The 20,930-nt window shown below is 42.3% G+C and overlaps 1 protein-coding gene across 1 annotated transcript in view; it reads right to left on the bottom strand.

The window, feature by feature from the left end:
* Nucleotides 1-6,836: 6,836 nt before the first annotated feature.
* Nucleotides 6,837-20,930, bottom strand: part of HMMR (hyaluronan mediated motility receptor) — a 62,946-nt gene continuing 48,852 nt past the window's right edge. Inside the window, exons 12-17 of the mRNA XM_089663651.1 lie at nucleotides 20,383-20,487; nucleotides 18,838-20,304; nucleotides 17,103-17,181; nucleotides 14,575-14,751; nucleotides 11,486-11,648; nucleotides 6,837-8,091 (exon numbers count right to left, since the gene is read on the bottom strand). Of these exons, the coding sequence (XP_089519777.1) occupies nucleotides 8,072-8,091; nucleotides 11,486-11,648; nucleotides 14,575-14,751; nucleotides 17,103-17,181; nucleotides 18,838-20,304; nucleotides 20,383-20,487 (2,011 nt within the window). The 3' untranslated portion in view covers nucleotides 6,837-8,071. The remainder of the gene's footprint in view (nucleotides 8,092-11,485; nucleotides 11,649-14,574; nucleotides 14,752-17,102; nucleotides 17,182-18,837; nucleotides 20,305-20,382; nucleotides 20,488-20,930) is intronic.

Below are 20,930 nucleotides of genomic sequence, written 5' to 3'. Positions count from 1 at the left end.
TGTGGATCTAGGAGGGAGTCTGTCCCTTCCAGGGAACCTTTAGGCAACACAAAACAGGGCATCAGACTGATGAATCATGGCCATGAGGTAGATTCACAGCCCTAACTGCATCCAAGTAACAATGAGCAATTTAAGTAGGTTTTTTTTGGAGCCAGGCGAAAAAGGAAGGCAGCACTATGCCCTGGTTCAAATGAAAACCACCAAGACCACCTTAGTTAGGAATTAAAACACTTCTGAAGTACATAGAAAGGCCCCTTTACTGGACAAGGCCGCAATCTCAGAAATCCTCTTAACCACTTGCCTACCAGGCACTTATACCCCCTTCCTTACCAGGCCAATTTTCAGCTTTCAGCGCTGCCGCACTTTGATTGACAATTGCGCGGTCATGCAACATTGTACCCATATGAAATTTTGATCATTTTTTTCTCACAAATAGAGCTTTCTTTTGGTGGTATTTAATCGCCACTGGGCGCTTTACTTTTTGCGCTATAAATTAAAAAATTGCAAAAAATTTGGAAAAAAAAAGTTTGTTTCTTTTATAAAATTTTTCAAACAGGTATTTTTTCTCCTTCACTGATTTGCGTTGATGAGGCGGCACTGATGGGCACTGATAGGCAGCACTAAAGGGCACTGATAGGCAGTACTAATGAGGTGGCACGGATAGGCGGCACTGATAGACAGCACTAATTAGGGGTCACGGATAGGCGGCACTGATAGGTGACACTGATGATGGGTACTGATAGATGGCACTGACTGGCATCACTTCTGGGCACTGACTGGCACAACCCCTGGGCACTGACTGGTGGCACTGACTGGCAGCACTGCTGGGCTGCACTGGTGGGTGGCACTGGTGGGCAGCACTGGTGGGTGGGCACAGGTGGGTGGCACTGGTGGGCACAGGTGGGTGGCACTGCTGGGCACATGTAGGTGGCACTTCTGGGCACAGGTGGGGGCACTGCTGGGAACGGGTGGGCGGGGCTAGTGGGCGCACTGCTGGGCGGAACTTGCGGGTGACACTGCTGGGCACCGATCATCAGGGCACTGATCATCAGTGCCCTGATGATCGGTGTCGATCCCCGCTCTGACAACTGCTGGTTCTCGGCAGTACTTTCCTCACGATCTGACAGCGTGAGGAAAGTGCAGCCGAGAACCGGCACTTGCATTTCCCTGTGATCAGCGTGTCATTGGACACCGCTGATCACGTGGTAAAAGGCCGGTGGGATCGGCCTTTCACCACATCACGTGATCAGCTGTGTCCGTAGGACACAGCGATCACGGAGATCGCCGGGTGCGCGTCCCCTGGGGCGCGCAGGAGAGCGCGTTCTGGGAGGACGTCATATGACGTCCACTCAGAACTGGCCGGCCGCAGTGAAGCCGTCATTCGGCTATGCGCGGTCGGCAAGAGGTTAATTGAGGTGATAGCCGTAAGAAATGCAACCTTTTGTGATACAAAGAGAGAAATAGCCTGAATGTGTTCAAAATAGTGGATTCCTGTCGTATGTTAAATTGGCCTTTTACCTTCAGTCACACAAAGTTGTTTATGTACAAATACCGGAGAATGCAAAATACGGGGCAGCTCTGCATTGAAACCAATCAGCTTCCAGGTTTTATCGTCAATGCTTAACTGAACAAGCTGTTAGAAGCTGATTGGATACTAAGCACCAGATTCTGAGTGCTCCAATTTTAGAAAATCTCCCCCTAAGGAACCTCATCTGGTGTTAACAGTCCACCAGAGTTAGCAGAGAGTGTACTGGTGAAACAATGTGAGCCACAGCTTGCACAAAAGTACTGACCAATGAATGGGATGCCACCAGTCTCTGAAAGAGCACCATCAAGGCAGACTTTTATAGTCTTCAGGGCTAAGGACTTGTCCATTCCTGATTGAAGGAAGAAAAAAACCTATGCCATGGATAACTTCCTGGAATGAGGCTTTCCCCCTTTTGCACCAAAGATATTTTTGTTGGGACCCATAGAAAGTATATACTTTCTTTGGGTCCAGTAGAACCCACATTGAGTTTGCCATCCATCTGACTATATGCAATATCATCTTCCTGAGCCATTTCAGTGCAATGGAAATCCTTCCACTGCAGTTCAACCTGATTAATGGGTTTATTCCTTTCCTGCTTCAGAGAGACTAGGGCATCTGTTCTGAAGGTATAAGGATCACTGGACACCATTATATCCAAGTCTGGCACTCCCCACTACAGACAATGTTGGAGAGACACCTCCAAGTGAAGGGCCCACTCTCCAGGATCCAACCATAGGCAGCTTGGGAAGTCTGCTGCCAATTTTCCACACCAAGAATGGGTACAGGGGATAGAATCAAAAGAGCATTCCAAAGTCAGAATGATCTTCACTTCTTGAGCAGCAGGCTGACTTTTTCAGAATCCTTTGCGACTCCGCCACCAATATATAAAATGACAGCTTATTACCAGATACAGAACTCAGCTTCAGAGGTCACTTTGTACACAATGTAAATGCCTTGGGATAATTGATCTCTGTTGGTGTGCCATGTGATTCCCAAAGGGATTCAGCATCAGCCAGTGCCTCCAGCCACCATGTGTCAGGATTATACCAAAGAAAACACTCCATATTGCAAAACCATTTTTACATTTTATTAGTAACAAGGAGGAGAGGTACTCACATTAAACAGAGTATATGAGCAAAACAAACAGCCCAGGCACTTCGCCACCCAAAACATATTTTCTCCCAGAAGACATTCTCAAGAGCCTCTGCACTGAAGGCTACCGCTGCTTCTTTAGGAGTAATAGAGTGCTATGTACTCCCGTGATCTTTTGGATGAGAATTTCCAGTTTATTGCCAACAGACGTTCACAAAAGGAACATGTTGCAACTGCTTTTTACAGGCAAGCCGAGTTGAACAGCATTTACGTTATGGCACTCACCTCATGTGCACTGAAATAAGCCCCAGGCAAGAGTTGTCAGAGAGCCTCTCCCAGGAGCAATGCTTCAAGGAAGAGCTGCAAGTGATGTCTGGCCAATAAAGTGGTTCAAAAGGCTCCAGGCTTTTGCCTTACACTTTGCCTGACTGCAGCAAAGCCTGACAAACCCCAATATATGCACTGACAGTATATGCATGATTACACTAACCAAGGAAAAATTACACATTAAAAAGACTCAAATTTTGTCCTGCAGGACCACCCACTCTTTGTGGAAACAGTCTTCCATCAGGTATTGCATAAACTGCTTAGGGTGGCTTGTCCAGCTGGACCTAATCCTTGAATAGGTCCTCTCCAGTATATTGAAGCAGAACTTGTTTGGTTTGGGCACTAAGATCCTTGGGCTCTGAAGGTTTTTGTAATGACAGTTTCAAGTTCCTATGGGCCACCTCTGAGTACATTCACTGTGGACGGCCCATTAGATGGAGATACAAAAAAAAGATACTTGGGTGCCATCCTCAGAGATTTTGCCCACTTCCTCCTCACCCAAAGAAAGGGCGGTTGGGGGGGGGGGGGGAATAAATAAATAATAATAAAAAAAAAAAAAAAAGTAGCTTCTGTGGGGATGGACAACTAGACCTCTTACAATCATATTGCCCCAAGTCCTTATACATACCCACCAACTGTTCCAAAAGGCAGCTGAAAATTCATCTTTGGACATAAACGGCCCTCGGGATGAGCCTCCAAAAAGGAGTTTGATAAACTGGATGTTGGTGGGGAAGGGGGGTTAGGGGTAGCCTCGTAGTGTCCCACCACCTGGAAGCTTCATGCTGCCATTTGTGCTGTGCAGTACATACCCTGCTTGGCTTGTGTCCTGTCACAAAATGGCTGGATTCCAAAATGGCACCCGCACGTGCCCAGTGTGTTCTCCCAGCCACACCTGCAATAGGCTTCCAGCTGTGCCTGCACAATAGAGAAAATCAACTCCCATTCTGCAACCAAATAGGGCCAACCAAGGAATGCTCACAGCACCATCAAGAGGCACATACTAGACCAGACCAGGACCTTCGGATTACAGGCCTAGCAAGAAAAACAGCACCCAAACCCAAGTCCCCCTGACCACCTAGACGCAGGGGACAGCACAAAGGAATCCCCCAATATGGGTAACAAATGTGTAGCAGAGCCGAGAACAACTCAATCTTCACCTCATCCTTGTCAGGCATACACCCATCCCCTGCCCAACAAGGTTTTAAGGGACCAGGCTCTGCCACAGCAGACTACAGCTTTGGAACCATAAAGCAATCCACCAGGTAACTCACAGAGGCAACTGTCTGCCAATGCGTGCACCATACACAAAATCAAATGCAATTTACAATTTCTCCATGGAGTCCCAGTACGGTTTTGGAATGTAGGCATCATTAAGGACTGATCTGGAAAACGTCCACTGCTATAGAACACCAAAGTTCAGCAGAGAAAGGCAGTTCCAGTAGAAATTTGTGTATTGAAGCAGAAAAGGCTCTCAGAAAGGAAAAGGTCCATAACCTACAGACACAAGCAAAAACTGGGGCAATGCTGGCAGTGGGAGGTGTTATGGCAAGCAGTATCAAGCTTTGCCACTGATCCAGCGATGTGCATGAGAGCCTTGGCTCTCCAGGGACTATCCCTCTTCAGTGGCAGCAGTGGGAGTTATTGTCAATCACAGCCTGTGGGCCAATGAGAGGGGGAGCAAGACTGAGCTGCAGCTGTGAGTGTGTGAATGGACACGAAGAGCAGCAGCTCGGGAGCCCCCATAGAAAACTGCTTCATGTGGGGGCATTAGGCAGGTGGGAAGGGCCTGGAGTGATTCAGGACTGCGCAAAATCATGTTTGTTAGGAAAGGCTGATCCGGGACTGCAGTGTGCATAAACAGTGTGTGGGGAGGCAGCATCTTGTCGCCTTCAGCGTGGTTGACACAGAGAGCTCCAAGTCTAAGCATGTGCAAATTGCATCAGTAAGGACTAAAATTGTATTCTTACATTTAGGAGTTATGTCTGCAGAATGAGACTGAACCTTAACTTTTCTTTTTGAGGAATTGGTACAGGAAACAATCTACCTCATCCCCAGCTGACTGAAAAAGCAAATGCAGACCCAGGGGAATACAGCATCCTGAGTATTATCATGGTTGCAATTTTGCTCATAAATCAGACCTAGTAGCTGAGAACTCTTTCCTTGATCAAATAAAGAATGCATTACCCTTGAAGGGGTTAAGACAGTGATTCAGGCCATCAGTGTCAGGTCCTTTAGGGAGCCACTTTCCCTTATGCCCCACCATAATACAGAGTAAGGGAGTGCCATAAAAAGTACTCAAAACCGCTGCTGGAGCATGAAGGTTAAAATGTACTAATAAACTAAATCATTAAGGCAGCAGGGAGCTGAGGTAGCATCCGGAAGATGCAAATTTAGAGGAAATGGCAGGAAGGAAATTAGGCTCTCGTGTGCGCTAGCAAGAGTGGCTCACACATGTGCAGAAGCCCAGGAAGGGGACTCATGCAGGAGCACAGGGGCAACGAGCCCACACAGCTGCAGTAAGGACCACTCAAGTGCCAAAATTCAAAGCTGGTGCAGCTACCCCTTCCCATCAGGTAAACAAAAATAGTTGCAGCCAGGTTTGGGAATTTGACACTTTGGGGGACCAGAACTCTCCCTGTAAATACGAACAAAAATCTTACCGCAGCCAAGGTCCACTTAGAAGGTCCAGCAGTTCCCAACAGGCACATGTGGGACAAGAGAGACAGGGTCAAGGAACATGCCTCTCTGCTAGTCTTTGCTCTGCTGGTCCATGTTCCAGCTATCTGATGGAACTTTTTCCATAAAGAGACCACTTTAGAGGGTACGCTTGCCAGTAGGGCAGTCTGTAGCTTCTTCACAGGCTGCACATAAGTGCCTAGGAGGGCACCTACAGCAGCATGCCAAAAGGACACACTACAGGCAAGCCCTGTTATTTCCCAGGTCTGGGTATGGCTTCCATGACATTGTTGAAGATAAGCTGATCTGGAAAGTGTCAAAATGAGCACTTTTGGCTCTGCAGCAACCAAGCTGTCTGACTTTGAGGTGCACTACAAGTCTGCTACACTAGCCAGTTACCTCAAAAGTTACCCTGCGGTACACAGAAAGTTGCAGCCAGCGTCTCAACATAATCCAGAAGTGTAAATGTGCAAAGAGGATGAATGCCGCTCAGACCAACCCAATGAAGTAAGTAGGAGTGTTGGCCTCAGCTGCCACCCCAGTCATGCACTGAAGTGTTTCACCCCGCCAACCTGTGCGGGGTGAAAGGCGATACACGTCAGCAGGCATGGCTGGAGAGGCACTGGAGGTAAATGGTTAGTTTAAAAAAATCTTGATTGAGAAAATAAAAAGTTTTAAAATTTGTATCGACATCCATTGTCCTAGGACACATACAAAAAAAAACAAAAAACAAAAAAACCACACAGGCTGACTAGTACTGTGCTATCCTACTGCTATGGGGCCAAATTTTTTGAAGCCAACAACAGTTTAATATGCCTGAACAACGTCACTTAACCATATGTCCTAATCATAAATTAAAAAGGGACACAGTGTAATCTAGTGGTATTATGTGCACCTGAATTAGCATATTCTTGAAAATGTTCCATTAATCCAAAGGCTTCTTCAGGTGGTCAGATGGTAGGTAATTCCCCAGCTTTGTGGTCCAGTCACCATAAAATATGCATGACATGGGTTTGTCTGATGTGCAGAACTCAGTGTGTGGTTGTACCACCTTGGTGTTTTACCCTGCAAGTTTCACACCTCTGCTTACCACACATCTCAATAAAGGTGTGGGTAACAATTAGCTGTTTATGTATGGCATTGCAGACTCAAACCTGGCAGATAATGTACTAATGTTTTAGAATAAAAAGTGGCGCTTGAATCCATAGCAGGATGAAGGGTTCAACTTTTATTATGCAGTACATTGTATAAATATAAAATGTATACCAAGTATATAAATCAAAAATTCATGTCTAATACAAATTACACAATTTGCCTTTAAAAACAAAAAGGGATATAGCAGAAGACAACAAACACACACACAAAGTTAAAAATATTGACAGAACCATTAAAAAAAAAAAAAAAAAAAAAAAAAAAAAAGACTGAACAGAGAGTGGACACAGTTTGTTACCCTTGGTATCATTTTTACAAGCTTTAGGAACTGTAAACAATTTTGCATAGTGAATACATGGTATATCATAAAATTCTTTTATATAAAAAGTATGCAGAGAATAAAGTCTTTTACAAAGAAAAAAAAAAAAAAAAGCAATTCTAGTGCATAGATTACAACCAATGACAGCAATTTTCAATACAAATAGATAGACATTTATTTTTAGGACATTTACTGAACTTCATTTTACAAACCTAAAAAAAAAAAAAAAAAAAAAAAAAAAAAGTATGCATTCAGCACACTGTAGTACTGAGTGTTTTAAAAACAACAAGCCCCCTGCTCAACTCTTTTGTATACCGGTCATGACTAAAGGATCAACTAATATGTGGGTTGCTACAGTTTCCCTTCTGGTCACTACTTTCTGCCTTCTGACCCAGTGGCCCTACTTTGTATTCTGCTGTGTGCAGTTATTAATGTGCAGCCAAGTTGCAATAAACAAATACTAGTGGTCCAAAAATAAAAAAAAGTCTGGTTTTTAAATAAGGTTTATATTATACATTTTTACAATTCTCCTAGTAAATTTAACTGCAAAAATACATGATCAAATCCTGTCATTTGACAACCCTGTTAAACATACAGATTGTGCAGAAGAACAAAAGTAGCACAACTGCATATACAAGTAGGTGTCATTTTCTTGCATTAAGGATTTCTTGCAATATGGTTTGGTTTTACCAATGCAAAGCTAAACACAAAGTGGAGCTAAATCTACAATGTTAAAAATCTGCTAGCAGATCGGTAGTGGAGACTGTGTAAAAATCTTTCCGTTGCTGGTTGGCAATTTTGCTGTGCAACTCTGTGTACGGCCAGGTCACTAATCAGGAGACCAACAATGGCTGCCTACATAAATTTAAACACCCCAGGTGTACTTTATAACTTGAAACAAATTTTGAAAGATAAAAAAAAAATTAAAAAACCCACTCGTTACACAAAATTACAATCTGCTATCAGCAACAGACTCCTCAGGACATATTTCGGTTCCCTGTTAAGAAAAAGCAAAAAAGTAAAGTTACTTGGTCAGAAATATTTTGTAAGCTTTAAAAAGAAGACTTTTTTCCAGTCACGTATCCACAATTTTCACAATTACTTACTGGCTATCCCAGGTAACTATAAGAAAAAACAGTAATTTATAACCTCTGACAAAAGCTTCCTTCGCTGTTTATCATAGGAGAGTTTAGTTCCGCTTTCAGGTAAGGAATTAACTTTGAGCATAGCTTTAATGACAGGGTTAAAGACAGCCTCTAGCTAAATATAAATAAATTCAAGTTAACATTTGTTAAATGTAATGCATTTTAAATACAGATCGTAAAACGAGAATATAAAAAGGTAGTACAAATTTTTATGTTAGGCCTACTGTGCATGGTTTACACAATACTAAGATTGGGAAAATAACAGCAGGTTCTACTTGAATGGTGCACTGATCTAGCACTGGAAGTTTGCCAACAGGATAAAAGGGTTAATAGAATGACAACATGTCTACTTATGCTTAGCTGAGGGCACTCAACATTTGTAGAGAAAACATGACACTGAAGTCCTTTCTGTGCCATCTATCAGGTGGTGTGGATCGCAAAATAGGCTACATTTCAAATTCCTTGGCAGGAAAGAGAATTTTTGTACTCATCGTAAAATCGCTTTCTTGCATTTTAATCATCCTTTAGGAACTCAAACATTCAGAGGTGAAATGAAACACTGGCGAACAAAGAAACTGTATGCCATCCCAGGATAGCAAAGCAGTACTGACAGCATAATCCTAAACACAGAGGACCCCAATGGACTCCCAGAAAATAATTGTATAGTGAGCACAAATGGCAAAACATCTGCTAACAGGCCAAAGAAAACTATTTTTATTCCAGCTTGTAAATTTGCGAAGCAATAAGGATAAGCCAACTGAAGGACTTTACACTGAAAATTAAGTCCTGAATATCTACCAGCTAGAACATGTGAACAGAAGACCAGGTGTCACCAATGCAAATCTTTTAAATGCAGGTCTGATTCCAAAAAGTCCAAAAGGAGCTCACAGACCTAACGGGCATGCCTTGAGGGGGAAAAAACAAACAAACAAAAAAAAAAAAAAAAAAAAAAAAAAAAAAAGAGTGAAATTCAGTGCTTGAGAGAATAAGAACAAGCTTGAACAATGGTTTGAGCCACCTAGAGATGATGGCACGACAGGCTGGTGCACCCTTTACAGGGACCGTCTGGGATGATAAATGGGTGATCTGGGATCATCTGGATGATGGAAGCAGTATCTACAAAAATAAATTAATAATAAAGAAAAAAAAAAAAAAATTGCAGTCTGAACCACATTCAGGCGATGGAGGAAATACTCACTTTGATGAGCTGAGGTTGGACTGAGGGATGGGACGACGATGTCCTGGTTGAAGTGAAAAGTTTAAAACTAACTTAGGTAAGATGACATGGGCCTCGAAACTACCATGTCCTTCTGCAAGACTAAAAAAAGGTTCTTTACGAGGAGTGTATAGGCTAATGAATTTATCTTGCAGAAAAGGCGGTTTAAAAAAAAAAAAAAAAAAACACACACCCCCTTGTAAGTGCAGTGTAAAGGCAACATCTTTGATGGGTTCAAAGGGCACAAGTATTGTGAGAGCAATATTCAGTTCTCAGGGAATCACAAGGAATGAACATAATGGAGCCACATGGGAGACACCCTGAAGGTCTTAATCAAAAATGAGATGCCGATGGTCTCAGGGGTTGGGTCACTGCTCTTGCTATCTTGTTTCTAATTTTGCTGAGAGTAAAATGTTGGTCCAGAACCAGCTGTAGAAGAGGATAGGTCCCACAGGGAGTCTGCAGGAGCCTTGAGAATCACACCAAGTGAAGTATGCCTTTTACATACAAGACTTTGAGGAGTAGAGTTCATAGCTTTTAACATTGTGGGAATAACAGGTAGGGATACCCGATTCAGAACTTGGGATTAAACATCCCATTAAAGCCAGTGACTGAATCAGGAGAGTAAATCTGTCCTTGAGACAATTTGTAAGAACCCACGGAGCATTTGCCAAAAGTGTCTTACCAAGTACAAATACAAACATCTGTTGTGGCAAATCTGAAGCTATGAGGATCACTGGAATTGCTCTCAATCTTAAAGCTGTAAAAACAGGTGGAAAGAAATGCATAGATCAGGGTGTACAAATCTCACTGTCGCCAAAGCATCAAACCTGTCCAGCGTGTTGAACCTAGGGGTCCACATCTTACATTTTCCACCCTTAATATAGGTCCTGGAATATGTGACCCCCTCCCCCAGAACTAGAGACTGCCAGCTGAGGAATTCTAGGATGGGTTACACCTGGGATGTGAACAGTTGGAATAGGAGTTTTAATTAGGATTTGCTCTATCTATCTTGCTATAGCGAGACTTGTGGCATTGTCTGATTGAACCCAGTTTAGATGACCCCCACACTGGATAATTCCACAACCCAGGGACAGCCAAAACTGCCCAAAAATTCTAGGATGTTGACTGGGAGGAGTTTCCTCAGACTTCCAAATCTCTGGCATGGACAGGGTGCCCAGGACTCCTCCCCTGTCCCAACAAGCTGGCAACCATTGCAAGGATATTTCAAGACAGGAAGAAAAGGACTGATGCCAGTGCTTGATTCAGGAACCACTAAGCCAGATAATTACTGGTCCTCAGTGCTAGACAAATCAGCTTGTCTAGGGACTAAACCAATTTGGCCAATGGCAACAGAATGGTGCGTTGTATGGGTCTGGAGGTGAAGGAGGCCATCATCAGAACCAGGGTTCTCATGCAAAGGTGTAGAGTTTGACTCCTTTTGGACTGAATAATAATACAAGTTTGGGACCAGAGAGTATATAGCATTTCCTGGGGAAGAAAAATGCTGGCGTAAGCATAGTCGTCTGAAAACCTGTGTTGACTGTCCCTCATAGGAGGTCATGTAAAGCTGGCCATATACAATGTGAATTTCAGCAAGCTCATCAAAGTTTTGTTGGCTGAACAGCTGCTGCATTCAGAGGGATGTAGTCTCCTTGATGTAGAAGCATGACAATACACCTGATAGATTCCTTAGGGAATTCCTGAGCTTAGATGAAGACAATTAGTGCTTTTAGACCGAAGGTGGGGTTAATACCCCCTTTCAGGTTTGGGCACTTAACAGATTGTGGCAGACATTAGTAGGTAGTGAGGTCCAGGGTAGTAATAACCTGACAGATTTTCCAGTCTGTCCCAAACAAGCTGGAGTGTACTTTTAGAATAATGGCAGGTATAACAAAAAAAAAAAAAAAAAAAAAAAAAAAAAAAAAAAAAGCCTTGAAGCCTCAAAGCAAGACAGATCATGTCTGTCTCTTTTCTATGCATCCATTTTTTTTTTTGCTTTTGTTTTTAATTAGCATCACCACTCTTACCATCTTTCAATGGAGCTCTTTGGTGAATGTTTCTTTTGACATCATGCTGAAAAGCTTTGTCTGGATCAAACTGCTTTACTCCCCTCAAATCATTTAGCTGAGCCTGTAGCCGCCTTTCATTTTGCTTTTCTTTCGACAATTCAGACCTCACCCTTGCAAGTTCCTGAATGATTTAATAAAGATGGAGAAACGAAAAAAAAAAAAAAAGCTCCGTTATAAAACCAATAACCACTCAGGTTACAATTGTAAATAAAACCAATACTGTCCATTTACTTCAATTTCTGAATATTGAGTCAGGTATATTTAAAGCAATTGTACATTTTTTTTTCTTCATTAAAATAAACATCTTATACTTATCTGTGACATATACAAGCCTGCGAGTCGGCAGAGGGGAGAGTAGCTGCTGGGGGGGGGGGGGGAAGCGGCATGTAAAAGTTTATTACCTTAATGAAGAGAAATGCATCACCTACTTGCAGGCTGCCCACAGAACATTTACTGCAGGTGGGCGGTGAAAGCCACGTTCCACACAGCCCAGAGGGCAAGAATAAGCACTAGGGATCCCAGAAAGGGGCAACCTTCTCTGAACACAGCAGAGCCTTAACCCCTTCACGACTAAGGGTAAAACAAATCTAAATGCCTAAGAACAATTTTGCAACATTGACATGCGTTAGTAAAACCGTACATATCACCACCACTACTTTGTACATCCAGGTGAATTATACCGCGTTTTTTTCATAACAAATTGGGCTTTCATTTGGTGGTAAATGGTAATGGATATCTCCTGATTTTTTTTTTTTTTATTATCAAAAGGAAAACTGGCCCAAAATAGCTAAATAAAAAATGTTTGTTTTTTTTTACTGTGTGTTTCTTGTTACTACCATAGCCTACCACAAAAGAACAACCCAAGATAAATTCTCAAGCTCTTGGCGATCGCAGCGATACCATATATATGTATGTTATTTGTTGTGTGTACCCATAGTACAGCCCAGAAACAATAGTGCGCATTTTGTTTTTGTCTTTTTTTTTTTTTTTACCTAAAAACACACTGACACCAATTTTTTTTTTTAATCCTGAACTTTGACCCTGACCCAAACAATAACTCTGGCACTGAACTAGATCAAACCTTGATCTAGGTATTTTTTATGTTATTTATCTATCTTTTTTTTTTAACAAACATTTTTTTTTTTCTCTCTATGCCAGGACTTAGAGAGATACAATGCATCTCTTCTCCATTCACAGAGAGAAAAAAAAAAAAAACAAGGGGGCTGGGCTGCACAGTGACTGATCACTGATAGCCAATCAGAGGCCATCACAGCGATCATGTGACCCGGAATTATTAGAATGGGACCCAGGGCTCTCAGTGACATCGCGGTCTTTGTGCTGGGAGCGTGCAGTGCGGTGTGCTTCCAGCACAAAGACAGGTACGCAAATATGCGGCCCCACGGAAAAAAGTCCAGTTCCGTTAGGCCACACATTTATGAGACGTTGGCGTCAAGGGGTTAAAAATCATGAAAGGCATTAAAAAGTGGTCGCAACCACTCCCCCACAACAAACCCCCCCCCCCCCCCCCCCCCCGAACACAAAAAAAAAAAAAAAAAACAACACACAACACACATGCTCCTGTCCCTTTAAAGGACAATAGCACAATACAATACCTGATCGATCCTCCCTGTTCCTGGGTTCCCCTGTTTAAACTGACCACACCAATTATGGCCACGATAGTGTGGGCAGATTAAGTGTTTGTCATCCTGCTCCCTCCTCTTCCTCTGCCCATCTCCCCTCCTGTGGAGCAGGAGCAATGCTATTCCCCTGTAGCTGCTCCCCATCCTCTATTTTGTTTTTGCTTTTTAACATGTTCAGCCAATCAGCATACAAGATCAAAGTGTAAACCTTCCACTTCTGATGTAATTACATACATCAGAGAGGAATATCAGTCCAGAGCTCTGGAAAGAGAGAGCAAACTACACGACGGCACAGAAGCCTAAAAAGGGTATTTAGTATTATAAGAAAAAAAAAAGACAGACTTTACAAACACTTTAAAGTGTTACTAAATCCACAACAGTAAAATCACCCTGTTGATGATGTCCGTATTGACAAAACATGTTGGGTGGGGCTTGCAGAGCAGGAAGTGCACTAGTGTGGTGCTCAATTCACATCTGAGCACTGCTGGATTGTTTTTGTTACTTTTAATAAACAAATGGTTTTAAACTGAGTTTTTCTCCTTTTCTACTTGTATGAATGGGACACGCCTTTCATAAGTGTTATGAAGATAGTAGGAACCAAGGGATTCCTGTGCTTTTGGGCAAAGTTACCTGCACTGTTTGGCCATTTTGCAACAAGTGGTCAATCAAATCTGGCGATTAAGTTATACTATTGGTATGCTTCCTGAAGGGTGTGAAGCACAAGCATTTTAGCACACTGAAGATTTGCTGATACATTTCTCACCTTATGGAAGATGTTTGCTTTAAAGACTGCATGGTTTATGGACTTCTAATTGATTTACAGGTGGATCAATTCTACACAATATTTTTTCACTGCATTGCTTGTTTGATGGACTATTGATGTATTGATCTAATACACTTTTATTGCTTTGGACAGCTTTGTTTATATTCATTCATGTATGGTTATTGATCTGCACAGCTTTGTTTATATTCATTCATGCACTGATATACTGAATTAATGCACTGTGTTTGTAGAACTTTGTTATAGGATATGAATTATTGGCATTTTATACATTTTAATTTTGGGAAGCGCTGTATGTTGCATATTAACATTTTATTAAACTTCTTACAGCAGCTCGGGTTGAGGGGGGTTTAGGATGAGTGAAGAAATTTTTGTTTATTAGTGTCTGTAGGTGATGGAGCATAAACAACTGACGCAATGCTGGGAGTGTGTGGGATTTGCAAGGCCAATTCAGGCTTTGCCACTGTCCAATCACATGGATGGGGAGCATAACCAACAATCTAAAAATGAACAACGTATGCTGTGGTTACAAAAAAATAAGTTCATTGTTTATATGCAACCAAAACGATAGTAGTTTCATACCGCCATCTGCTGTTCAAAATGAGAAAGTGTAACTTGTACTGCACCTGTTTTAGTTGAATGTTTTCATGTTTGAGTTTGACAACATGCTTTATCTTTTGTTTTTGATTCTGATGACCAAGCAGCTTTGCATATGCTTCACTGAGTTTGTTCAGTTCATCCTGTGCTGCTCCACGCTCATTAAGCAAGGCATTTTTCTCAGCTTCAAAGGCGTCCAATTGTTGCTGTAATACAAATATTATTTGAGTATTCACAGTAAACAAGTCCCTATAACACTTCTAAACTACACAAACACATTCTGTAGGCGCTGACTGGAAACAGCTTTCAAACCTATTGTTTCACGATACTATATTGTATAAAGACTAAGAATTGCCTGTATCATTTTCCTTCCTGATGTTAGAAAGATCTGCTAAAGAAACACCACAGTGTAGGCAGTAAAATGCAGGGTGCAACACAACAGATTGTCAAGACCCCAAAATACAATGTGGCATGCTCTAGGGCAGAGCCCCGCATCCAATTTAGAAAAAGTCAAAAATGTACAGGTTACAATTTCCCAGAGGTCAGAACTCCAGACATGCTATGCAGCAATCACTTCTACTGACCATCAGGAGATATTGCAAACCCCCCATAGCCTTGCTAGCCTATGGTAACTATAAAGTGAAATAAGTGCAGCGCTAAAATGTAAATAGTCATGGTAGGTGTAGGACATATAATTCGTGCATAAAGTCCATAATAAATATATACTGTATATATAAAGAGCTCATTTTCTGGAGTGCTTCTGCACTGAGCATTTAATCCCCTAGAGCCCCCCCTGGTGACTATCCCATTACATTGAAGAGGATGCACCCATGTCCTTAAAGTGGACCTCCGGTTGAATATCCATCCTGACGACATCCATTCATCCCTGGTGGATTCCATTTCCATCCTGAGAGGGACCCCTTGGCAGACCTCCATTTGTTTATACACTGAGCGATACCTTTGCACGTCCGGTGAGTGCGCATTTTATCTATATCCTGCCTCTCACCGAATTTGAGAAAGTGATGAATTGGGGAATATCGAAGTCACTCTGAGCTCTTTATGTATATATTTATTATGGACTTTATGCACAAATTATATGTCATACACCTACCAGGTGTATTTACATTTTAGCGCTGCGCTTATTTCACTTTATATGTCTTTTTGAAGGTCTATGGTTTCCTTTATTGTGCATGGCTGCTTGTTTATGTTGAGCCCTCGCCTCGTGTTTATCTTTCCATGGTAACTATACTTTATCCTGAGCAGGTTTGTTTTTGCAAAATTTGAGTGCACACTTATCCTTAAAAAGAGAAGTATGGGTTTCACTGGGTTGTGGAGGGAGAGCAGCTGACTCAGGCTCTTAGAATCGCCACTAAGAGGCTGAGCCAGGTTGTGACAGGAGTCACTTTGGGGGGGGGGGGGCTCATGGAACCCAGCTTACTTTGCAGAGGTTGGGAGACCCCTGTCTAAGCTCCCCATATCCCTCTTATGTGCAGGTCACCCTGTGTCTTAGGGGCACAGGGTGACGAATACACGCTGAGAATACGGTTGGAATTACTTCAGATGGGACAGTATTATTTATCAGCCATATGAAGACTATTCATGGTTGTTGATTCTGAACTAGACATGTCAACTGAAAGGGCTGATCATGCTGGCCTCTCCTCTACTCCAGTGTAGGAGCCGGATTGTCTGCTCTGTAGTGAGCTCCTAATTCATCAAAGCATTGTCTAGGTGTGAATTCCATCACCCAGCTAGCTAACCTAATTAACTATTTAGAGTGTTAAGTCTATTTCTGTATATATCGGTGTTTGCATATGACCACATGATCAGTCTCAGTGTGTATTGTATAAAAAGCCTGTTTGAGTTTAAAATAAAGAGTTCCATATTCAGACAGACTGGTGTCGTCTAGTCTTGTATGGTCGGCTGTGGTGTCCGTTGTCTGTGTTCGGATGGGGAAGCGGTATTCTAACGGAAGTACTCATGCGCAGTCTGGGTCTTGTTCCATTACACAGGTGACACTTCAGACTCTAGGGTGGATCCCAAGTCAGGATCTTTCCCCTGTCAGCTGACAGCAGGCTGAACCGGTCACAGGCGTGCAGAACGTGATCCCCAGGAGTACAGCCAGAAGAGCTTTGGCTGTACTTCTCCTTTAACAAAATTTAAAAAAAAACAACAACTTCTTTACAACACTTTAAGATTAGATAGGTTTATCCCAGAACTCCACTTTAAAAATCTCAGCCCAGGTATAACACAGAACTCCACTTTAAAAATCTCAGCCCAGGTATAACACAGAACTCCACTTTAAAAATCTCAGCCCAGGTATAACACAAAGGCTGCTACACAGGCCAATCTGTCATGCTGTACCGATTCAGTGATGCAACATTGCTTCTCTTCTACGCTGGGTGAAATTCAACCCACTTCAGGTGAGCCTAGGATGTCAGGATTCCCCCTCCACTCTGGACTCACAGGAGAGCACTACAGAGAGCTGCAACATATTATGCAATGTAGTCTGATAAAAATTGAGACACTGAACCCTATGGGAGATCATATATAAACATACCTGAAAGGGTCTAACTTTATTGAACAACTCCTCATACAGAGTGCGCCATTTCATGGTTTCTTCATTTTCACACTCTTTCCTATAAGAAAATTTATTGTTACTAACCTGAACAAACCAGAGAATACCAACAGGTCTCGTTATCAATGTTATCACACAAAAGATTTAACAATTTTTCCAACTGACTCTTATGTGAAAATATGTCAATGTTGTATGAAAACAATGATAAATAAATGCAATATCTTTGCAGAGAAGATCAACTGGCATTTAACATTTTGGTAGTTTTGATTTACCAGCTGAAGAATGAGAACTAACCATCTACTACTAGCCAATACCTCAAAAAGACCATTCTATGTCTTCCTCTTAGGCTCCATTCACACTTATGCAACTTGGATGTCCAAAGTCAAAGTCGCACGACAAGTAGCAGCCCATTCTTTTAAAATGGCACGCGTTCAAAACCGGTGTGACTTTGAAAAAGTGCCTGCACTACTTTGATCCAGAGAGAGTAAAGTTGGATCAAAGCCACACTCAACAAGGGACGTTATGTACCATCAGTGTAACATGTACATTGTGCCTCTGTCTCCTGGTTTAAATAAAATCTTCCTACTCAGATTATTCCCCCCCCACCTTGCCATCATCTTTTGGTGCCACGGGGGTAACAGAACCATTAGAGCTGACAGGCATTTATCAAGGCCTGTCGACTATGTTCGCCATTTCCACCATGTACCTCCATTTGTAGAAGCCATAAAATATCTTCTATGAAACGCAATCCATGAATGGGAGGACGTGTGGCTGATTAAAAGGTCTGCACTCTTCCATTCATAGACACTCAAGTATGATCTCTATGAATAGAGGAATTGGGTGGAAAAAGGGCAGGCATAGTTCAGCACTTTTGATGAGTGCCTGTCACTGCCGCTCAGTTCAACTAACCCATGCGTCACCAGAAGATTTTGGCAGCGGGGGTGGGAGGCATTGAAGGAGGATTTCACATAAACCAGGAGACAGCAGCACAAAGAACAGATCGCACTGATGGGAAGTAATGCCCCTTGTACTTTTTTTTTTTTTTTTTTTTTTTAAATCTTAGGCTTTGATTCCTTAACCATTGAGACGTCCAAAAGCAATCTTAGGCTACGTTCACACTAGCCTTGTGTGCAGGCGGCAGAGAGGCGTTTGGGAAGCGTTTTTACCGCTTCCCAAACGCCTCTGCCAACTCTGCACATTACAGCACATGGTGCTGTTCTAACAGGAGCGTTTGCGTCGCGTCGCGGCAAAACGGACGCCTCTGGTGGAGTCAGGAGGCTTTGAAGCCTCCTATTCTCGTCTATGGTGCCGCTCCGCAAACGCCCGGCCGGCGTTTGCGGTGGCGACGCGGTTGCGGGGCGTTTGCGGAGCGGTAACACCACTCAAATGCATTATAGGCGTTTGTGGGGCGTTATTAACGCTCGGCAAACGCCTAGCAACCGCCGCTAAACCGCGCATGCGGCGTTTGCGGAGCGTTTGCCGAGCGTTAAAAACGCTCCGCAAACACCGGACCAACGCTTGCCAAACGCTATAGGGGCGTTTGGCAAGCGTTGGCAAAACAGCCTAGTGTGAACGAGCCCTTATGATGGTCAAACAGCAAAACAACTGCCAACATGCCCGCCAGGAACGAACACACACACACCTCGTGACTGGTTAAAGTGGTAAATTTTGCATACATCAGGGTTGGTTTTATTAGATCGATAATGCAAGATCATACCTTGCAAGCTCCTCTTGTAATTTGGAAAAATGTATCCTTAGGTTTGTAAGCTCATTATTTTTTTGTTCAACTTCCTCCTCTCTTTTAGCAGAGGTCTCCAGAAGTTCTTGAAGCCTTTTCTTCAAGTTTTCTTTTGTTTTCTTAGAGGACTCCTGCAGCTCAAGTAGTTGTATCTCCAATTGTGTTATTTTTTCTGACGCATTATTCATTTCCTGAATTTCTTTTTCCATGGCTTCATTGTTATTCTTCAGTTCATGATGCTTCTGCTCTGCATCATTCTTTGTTTTTGCCAGCTCTCGCTGTAGTTCAAGCACTTGCAGTTCTAATTCACAAACAGTCTTTGTGGAAGTCTCTCGCATCTCAAGAACTTTTTTTTCCAATCCTTTGTGAGTTTTGATCGCACTAGTCTTAAGATCATCAATCTGCTGCTCCAATTTATCCCTGGTTTTTGTTGCACTTTCCTGTAAGTCAAGTAGCTGCTGTTCCAATTCTTCCCGAGTTTTGGTTGAACTTTCCTGTAAGTCAAGTAGCTGTTGTTCCAATTCTTCCCTAGTTTTTATTGAACTGTCCTGCATGTCAAGTAGCTGTTGTTCCAATCCTTCCCTAGTTTTTGTTGAACTTTCCTGCAATAGACGTAGATGCTGCTCCAATCCTTCCCTGTTTTTTGCTGAACTTTCCTGCAGATCAATTAGCTGCTGTTCTAGTCCTTCCCTAGTTTTTGTTGAACGTTCCTGCAAGTCAAATAGCTGCTGTTCTAATAATTGCTGTGTTTTTGCTGATGTCTCCCGGATTTCAAGAAGCTGCTGCTCTAATGCTTCCTTTGTTTCTTGCAGATCACAAAGTTGGTCTTCCAATGTCTTCTTAGATGTTAAATATATCTCCTGGAGTTCAAGAAGCTGTTGCTCTAGTTCTGCTTTTGCTTTGCAGGAAGTCTCCTGCTCGTAAAAAAGCTGCTGCCTCAAAAGAGCAGATGTTTCTTGAAGTTCAAGAATCTGGTTTTCCAATACCTCCCTCTCTTTTTCTGAGGTTTCTTGAACATTCAGAAGCTTCTTCTCTAGTTCCTCTGTTGCTTTCATGGAGATATCCTCAACCTCTTTAAGCTGTTGCTCCAACCCTTCCCTTGTTTTGGTAGAGGTTTCCTGAAGCTCAAAAAGCTTCTGCTCCAATTGCACCCTCATTTTGGAAGAGGTTTCTTGGAGATCATTAAGCTCTTGCGCCATTCTCTCTTTAGTTTTTCTTGATCTTTCTTGGAGCTCAAGTAGCCTTTGTTCCAAACATTCCTTTGTTTTTGAGGATTCTTCTTTAAGTGTACAAATTTGATGTTTCAACGATTCACTTATTTTTGAATTTTCCTCAAGCTGTTGGCACAGAATCTCTTTATCCATTTCTACCTGGGAAATTTTTTCCATAAGGGAAATATTTGTCATCTTTAAAGAGTCAATTTCTGTTGCTGCCGTAGTCCTAAAACTAGATGTAAAATAGAAGTGTATTAAATATAAGCCATCATACCTAATGCCAGTTTCACAGACTGAAATACTCAAATACCTTTCATATTCAGCGAGCTGTAGCAGTAAGTTATTCTGCTCTTCTTTCAGCTTTAAGATTTTCTTCTTGTGCTTCTCCTTTGCTCTTTCAAGCTCTGCATTTTTCCTGAAAAAAAAAAACAACAAACAAAATGAAAGGTATTACAATATCAGACCGCTATGTTGGCTGAAGGGAATACTAGCTCCAATGGCTAAAGAATGAGCTCAACTATATACCCTAAGCATGTAACCTCTCCTCTTGTACCTACAAGCGTATAGCTGCATGAGCACAGTTCAACTAAAGGATTATGGCACTCAACCATCTGATGAAAAAAAATTCTGCTTTGTTTCTGGACTCACCATGCTAAATCAAACTGATTACTTTACTGATGCTAATTAAGTTATTTTTATGCTCCATCTTCCAGTGATAAAATGAGATTGAGAGAAAGGGAAAAAAAAAAAAAGGATTATATATATTTCCAGTGGGGGGGAGCAGTTTGAAACCTGCAGAGAAAAGGTGGACTTAACACATGGCAGAAAATTACGCTTTTCTGCCAGTAGGTCCCTTTA

The sequence above is a fragment of the Staurois parvus genome, unplaced genomic scaffold (genome assembly GCF_062004578.1).
Source record: "Staurois parvus isolate SC_StPar_1 unplaced genomic scaffold, SC_StPar_1.0 ptg000006l, whole genome shotgun sequence".
In the NCBI taxonomy this organism is placed as follows: Eukaryota; Metazoa; Chordata; class Amphibia; order Anura; family Ranidae; genus Staurois; species Staurois parvus.
This window is presented reverse-complemented; position numbering and strand designations above follow the sequence as displayed.